The 7236-nt window shown below is 37.6% G+C and overlaps 1 protein-coding gene across 1 annotated transcript in view; it reads right to left on the bottom strand.

Annotated features, from left to right (window-relative positions):
• The window catches only part of LOC105512432 (LIM domain only protein 7), a 194271-nt gene that overhangs the window by 3001 nt on the left and 184034 nt on the right, over positions 1 to 7236 (bottom strand). The window contains exons 12-14 of the mRNA XM_011942886.1: positions 5541 to 5658; positions 3277 to 3419; positions 1213 to 1645 (exon numbers count right to left, since the gene is read on the bottom strand). Coding sequence (XP_011798276.1) covers positions 1213 to 1645; positions 3277 to 3419; positions 5541 to 5658 — 694 coding nt within the window. The remainder of the gene's footprint in view (positions 1 to 1212; positions 1646 to 3276; positions 3420 to 5540; positions 5659 to 7236) is intronic.

The following is a 7236-nucleotide window of genomic DNA, read 5'->3' as shown; positions in this document are numbered from 1 at the left end:
AGCAAAAGTTTTATATATACACACATATATATATATATATACACATATATATATGTATATATATAAATATTTTCTAAAAATAATTGTAGCAACACACTCCAGAAGTAATGTATGAGAACATCCGTTTCTCAGCATCCTGGCCAACACTAGACATTTTCAATGTTTTAAGTCTATATCACTCCGATGGGTAAAAAGTTATACGTCTCATTCTTGCTCCAGAGAAGCTGAACATACTTCTTTGTGCTTTGTTACCAGCCACTTGAATCCCTTCTCCCTTGAACTGGCCACTGCTTTTCTATATTCATTTTGCTAGTGCGTTTGCTTACCAATTTGTAGAAGCATTCTCTATCTTAGAGCTATTAACTCTTTATCTATCATACATTTTAATAATATTTTTCTGAGTCTATATATTGTCTTTTGACTATATTAAGGAAGTCTGCCATGAAATTCTTATAATGTCAAATATGTCTACATTTTCCTTTATATAATGGTCAGGAGTTTCCCAGTTAGTTTAGGTAGGCTTCTCTCACCCCAAATATCCAATTTTTTATACCCTTTTAGAGTTTAGGATTCTACATTAGTAGAGCTAAAAAGAATTTGAACATTAATCTTAACACTGTGTTGCTTCCTTTCACATAATTCAGATTAGCACACTCATTGTCGGATATGGTACCACTTCATTCTCAGAAAAAAAATGCCGCAATATTTTACATCCTTCAAAATCCTGATATTCATAGAAATGTATACATATAAACAGTAAGACATTCAAACTGATAAAGTGAGAAATCTGAAAAAAGCAGAAATGCGTACATAAGCACCTGAAAATCTCAGGCTAAACCACATGAAATGCTGTTTTGTAGGTCAAGAAGAACAATCATACTGACAACTTCATACTTTTCAACCTAATACTTTAGAAAAGGTACATCTAAAAAAACGACATTATAAAATAATACTCTGCCTTAGAATATATCTTATTCATTCTTTAAAATGTATCAGCCGTACTTTCACAGAATTTAAAGTTTAGTAAATTCTGTATCATTGATCTATCTTAAGCATTAAGTTTCCATTGCATCTAAACTGGCATAAAATAAGACGTCCTTATATATGGTATGTACAGTTTACACATAAAGTTGATGTAACCCCAACCTCTGCACAAGTTCACCAACATTTTGCTCTTCAGAACAGACTAAATGAACTGAGAACATTTTTTACCGTGTAAGATCTGGGGAGTGATGAGATTCCCCTTGTCTGAGAGCCAAAAGGTCTTGGTGTGACCACAGATGTTAACCTGACTGTATCAGTTTTCTGGTAACCTCTGGGGAGAGAAGCTGAAACACGAGTCGACTCCATTTGTGTGCTCAGTGAACGCAGAGAAGACAAAGAGGCTGGGCGTTGTTCTTCCACAGGACTTTGAGAAGGAAGCTGAATTTCAGTTGTTACACTGTTCTCTCTTTTTGCAAAAGTTGTAGAATCTTCTTTGAGAATTTCTGAAGGATAAGTTGTTCCCTTCTCTTCTACTCTCTCACTCCGGTAACTTGCTTCTGACACAGTCAGTGTAGGAGGTCGCTTTTCTTCATCCAGCACATCATCAAAAGAATACATTCTCCTTCTCGAAGGAACTGTAGACTTTTGATTTTGGGATTCCCTTAGCAGAAAGAAATGCACCATCACCACAAAGATATGCATTTGACACAGAGAGGTGGTAAGAGAGTAATCAACACATGAAATGGACTGGGAATAAAAAGCTGCTAACCTCACACAAGAATCTATACAACACTTACTAGGGCATAAAGATGTATATAATTATCTTTTTTCTTTTTTCTTTAGAGACTGAGTCTCGCTCTGTTGTCCAGACTGGAGGGCAGTGGCGTGATCTTGGCTCACCTGCAACCTCCATCTCCCGGGTTCAAGTAATTCTCCTGCCTCAGCCTCCTAAGTAGCTGAGATTACAGGCATAAGCCACCATGGCCGGCTAAATTTTTGTATTTTTAGTAGAGACGAGGTTTCAATATACTGGCCAAACTCCTGACCTCTCAAACTCCTGACCTTGTGATCCACCCACCTTGGCCTCCCGAAGTGCTGGGATTACAGGCGTGAGCCACCACACCCAGCAAGATGTATATAATTATCTTTAATGTCCCAACTAAGAAAGAATAATAACTTGACTTCTTTAACTAAAAAGGTTCTCAAATACTTCACTGGGATATTAATTGTAAAGAGATTTTTAATGAAACAAGGACATTTTAATAAAGGATTATTCACAAAATTTTATCCACAAGCTTATAACTTTCAAAATTAAAACGCTGTAAATATGATTGACAACCAACTTGAACCTTCCAAAGTCGTGGATTAATTGACAGCCTTGTGAGGATATTTTCCTGCAAAAATTTATAATAATTTAGTAAAAATAAAAGATTACAAAAGACCTAGGCTTTTGTGGAGATAAAACTAGTGTATGATTTCATATAGCTTGACAGAACTTGTAAGAACAATTATTAGGGATTAAAAGTCACCATTCGTATTTATGGAAAGGTTCATGAAACACCCTCATCTCTCACATTTAGAAAGGAATACCCACCTCCCAAGCTAACTGAATTGCATCCAAGTGAATGAAACTGCTTATCATTCGCTTTTAGGGCAGAAAGCAGCTTTGTTTCATTTCACCTGATAGCGTATTTCCTTTTTGACATTATTCTAAAAGCATATTTTCCTTCTCCTTGACCTGTAAATATCCTAATATTTCACAGAATAATGAATGCTTTACAGGAAAGTTTAAATTTGACCTTTATACTGTTATGCTGCAATGCAAAGAGTAAGTAAAATACACACAATTATGTTTATTAAAACTTTCTTTAAAATATAATGAATTGCACTATTAAACATGAAAAAGAACTTTGTTATGTTTTACACAATTTAGTTAAAAGTAAGCTGATTTTATTGGAAGATCTCATTCCTTAATTCACTTAAGAGCATAAAGCAGTGTATTTCCTGCACCAAACATAGCCAACACCATCCAATTCTGCATGTGAATGCGCAATGAGAGAAGAAATAATGAACACCTATTTTAAGTCCACATTTATTTTGTTACTCTAAGTCACTATTTCAACAATGCTTTGTTTTTTCACTGCAGACCAAAATCTTAAATGTTTCTTTGCATATTTGATTAAAGTTGAATATCAGTGGACACTTATGTCGCACTACACTTCCACAAAATACCTATTTATAACACTGGCAGCTTCAACCCTGTTACAACCGAGGTGTATTCAGCAATACTACCTGTCCTGCAGCATTTCCTTAAACGTCTTAGAGCTTCTCTCAGACTTCTCAAGTGCCTGCTTTTCAATTTCTTCCCTCTCTTCTTTTTTCTTCTGCAGATCTGAAGTGTAACTTTTTCGACGATCTTTCCATTTTGCAAGGTCCTGACAGAAAAATCACATCAGCAGGGGCACACCTGAATTTCTACACACCCTTTCTAGCAACCAGAATGTGCCAGAGTATCTTATTACATCACTGAAACTATTCGCTCCAACTGGGTGCCAAGGTGCCCTAATTTTGCTTTTTATAGCCAGCGTTTCTGTACCAAGCCTTTATCTCATGTGTCTGTCTGAAAAACCTGACCTAATAAGATAGACCCCGTTTTTGTTTTCCCAGAAAGTATCTGCCTCATTGCACACTTCACAAAGAATGCTAAATGCTTGTAATTAGGTGACAGTTAGATAGATCAGGAACTGTTTCCAATTCGTTTTCATCTCACTCCAAAAACCTGGCTGTTCTGCGAAACAACATGTTTCACTGTTAAGGCCGAAACAGAAACGCGATTGTGATGGTTAAGCGCAGATGCACAGTCTGTCTTTCATTTCACAAACAGAATTCAGTCCCTACTTTGAGGCAGGCCCAAGTGTAGGAACTATTAATACATACATGCATAGGGCGGGGTTCCCCTCAAGAAACTCTCAGTCTACAGGGGAGAGTCAGATATATAAATAAAAGTTTAGTAACAAGTGTGACAGGACTGCATGAGACAGTGGGGCCCTAAGGAGACCATGGGTCTGGTTCCACCTCCGGAAGGGAAGGCTTTGGAAAGGCTTTAACTGGGAAGGCGAGACTTGAGTATGTGATTTCAGAAGGGTTAAATCCTCCTAGGTCAGGGCAATAAGGAACATGCGGCAGGAACAAACCAACACCTGTCCCCCATATCCCCAGGAACGTTAAGTCTAACCTTGCTGGGTGACCCCAGGGACAATCAACCTAATTCAGCTTTTCAATTCTCCCCAGAAACCTAGGCTGGTTCTGAAACCCAGGGGGCTAAGACATTTTGCAAGGTATAAAGTTTACCATTGTCTTCAAAATAGAGAACTGCTAGGAACCCTTGTGGCATTCTAGTCCAAACAGAAGCACATTCAAGGTCTCAGCCAAAACCGAATTTCACCCCCAGGGCATGCAAAGTACATTTGGTTTATACCCCTTGCAAGCCCACAGAGCCACTCCTGCTTTAAAAACAGCCTGCGACCAATATGAACTCCTTCCAGAAAGAACAAATGCAATGCGCATTTATTCCTACAGCATAACTGGCATGAATTTTTATCTGATTTAACCTAACAGATAAGCCCTTAATACTTACTTTCACACCAGAAAATTCACCATGTATTTTGGCAACGTGATATTGAATTACTGTTTCTTGACAATTAAATTGAGTTCCCAATTAAAAGAGGCACCAGAATTTAGAAAGGTAGACAGGGCAGAGGTTTCTTCATTTCAGAGACTATTAATTCCTTTGAAAATTAAGATTTACTTTGACTCCTTTGTTCATGCTATTGCTCAACTCTCACCATAAAGTTGTCCTCAAATTTCTTTGGGTTTGCTCTGATAGTTTGTCTACTGTATTTCTTTGCATTTCTTCAGTTTATCACAATTACTCTATTCAAAAAAATGGTCAAGCTTTTTTTCTTCAGGATCAAAACTAAAGAGTAAGTCTATATCTATATAAACACCTGGATATATGTCAACTCTGCAAAAACATTTCATTTTGATTCATATTATTGACTTCTTCAGCCAAAATATTGCTCTGAGTTATATTACTTATTTCTCCCCAAATCTCCCTAATTAACTCTTAATTACTAACCCTTTTCATCTTTCTTTACTGATGCCAAGGTCTCTGCCAGAACCCTGTTCCTCTTCTCTCCCTAAACTTTGGCCAGGTCTTTCCCATCAGAAGTCTAGTTAATGTGCATATCCCAAATTCAACCACCAAAACAAGTAAGTAAGTTCACTATACTGCAAGGAAGCCACTCACATTTTTGAGAACTCAGAGAATATTAGAAAATAAACATTCAGGTATATTTTTCACAATGGCCTTTAAAATATGCAACAATAATAGAAAAAAAAGGCTTGAAAATCTTTGTAAAGGAAGTTGGTCACATTTTATATAGAACTGAATTCTGTAATAGCAAGGAAAATGGTCTTGGGTATACAGACTTTAAGAGAAGCAAAGAAAAGTCAAACAAATACATTCTCCCTCCCGCTACCCCCAAAATACTCACATCCTGCCATTTCTGATCTTGTTCTTTTAATTGTGATTTTATTTTCTGCATCTCCTCATAACGCAGCTGACGCAAGTTTTGAACATCCTCTGCGCTGACATCGCTCATGGACTTACTCCTACAACAAAAAGACTCTTGGTTACTACAGAAGTTCACATGACCAGACTTAGGGGTTAAACTGAGGCTGGACTTATATTTGGAAATTCCACCTAAATTTCTACCTAGACATTTCAGTGATAGTGTCACAGAAGTAGCGCTACAGAGATAAATGGTGTTTTTCCAAAACTCAGAAACAAGAGCCTAGCACTCGAGTGTGAATTTTTTTACAAAATGGCTAGATTAGCCTTACACAAGTCTCAAAAAAAACTCCCCAAGGTTCATATTTAAAGAGGTCAATGCATAAAAGGATTACTTGAGGAAAAAAATAGTCACTCTCTTTATTTTCTATCTCCTTCAAAGATAATCTGTTGAGGTTTGGCTGCCTTTTCTGGGCACTCATTAATAATTTAATGTTTACCTGATATTTTTCTCCTCAAGTTCAATACCATGAATAAATGTGCTGCTGATTCTAAAAGATTCTATAAGATCTGCCCTACCAGTGCACTAGACTTGTTCTCAAAGCACCACAGGTAGTTTCTAATAGTCCTTTATAACTACCTCTACAACCCTCTTCTTCTATTCGGGCAACTTGCATGCATTCAACTTGTAACACAAGGATAGACTGAGGTTAAGTTTTGGAAGAGCTCAATACACAGTAGAAACCAATGAACAGAGTGGCGTGTTGGGCACAGGTACATGTGTGCTCTCTACATGCATATAACCAAGAGCCAGGTAAACTATACCAGAGGGGAGAGGGAGATTGAGGGTGCTCTCAAGAAAAGGGAGAGGTCAGATCTAAATACTGAGGAGCAAGTAGGAATGCGAGAAAGAGCCTCTGAAGCTCTTTCCTACTGATCTTTTATACTGCACTCCTGACTTTATTTAAGTCACTGTACACCCCCTGCCTGGGCATCTAAATTTTGCCTTCCAAGATGTTGCCATCATTATTTCTTTTAAAGCATGTTTGCTCCTAGCTGTTCAGGAATTCCTAGCTTAGCCAGCTCACGGAATTATAATTTCTAAACGATTCTCAATTCCATAATTAAGGAACCAGTCCTTCCTTTGACTCATTTCCAATTGCTTCTTGAATAAATATTTCTGCATGGATATCCCCTAGGCACTTCTTCCATTGGCAAAGGACTGATTAAAATAAGATCTAGAAGGGATTTTGTAAACTGTAACTCACTAAATGCATGGTTATTGTTGATGTGACCAAGCTCAATCTTGTCCCCAAACCTGCTTTTCCTCTTGTGATTGCTAATGTTGCTACCTGCCCTCCAGTCATCCACATCTGAAACCTAAGAACCACTTTGCACCTTTGTTTCTCCCTTCTCCCCACTTTCCATTAGTTATCAAGTCTTTTCATTCAGTGTCTCTTTCTTTCCATCTCTATTGCCAACACCCTAGATCAGAGTACAGTCAACTCACCTAGACTTCCAAAATGGCTTCTTGAATTAACACCCAACCTCCAGTTTCAACAAACATCTTTCCTAAACTATTTCCTCTGATTCAAAAGCCCTTTACCAGTATACCTAACTTCTTAAATTGCCATTCATACCTCAGGACCCCCGGACAGGTATTTCCAACTTCCTATTCA

The sequence above is a fragment of the Colobus angolensis genome, unplaced genomic scaffold (genome assembly GCF_000951035.1).
Source record: "Colobus angolensis palliatus isolate OR3802 unplaced genomic scaffold, Cang.pa_1.0 Scaffold211, whole genome shotgun sequence".
NCBI lineage: Eukaryota > Metazoa > Chordata > Mammalia > Primates > Cercopithecidae > Colobus > Colobus angolensis.
This window is presented reverse-complemented; position numbering and strand designations above follow the sequence as displayed.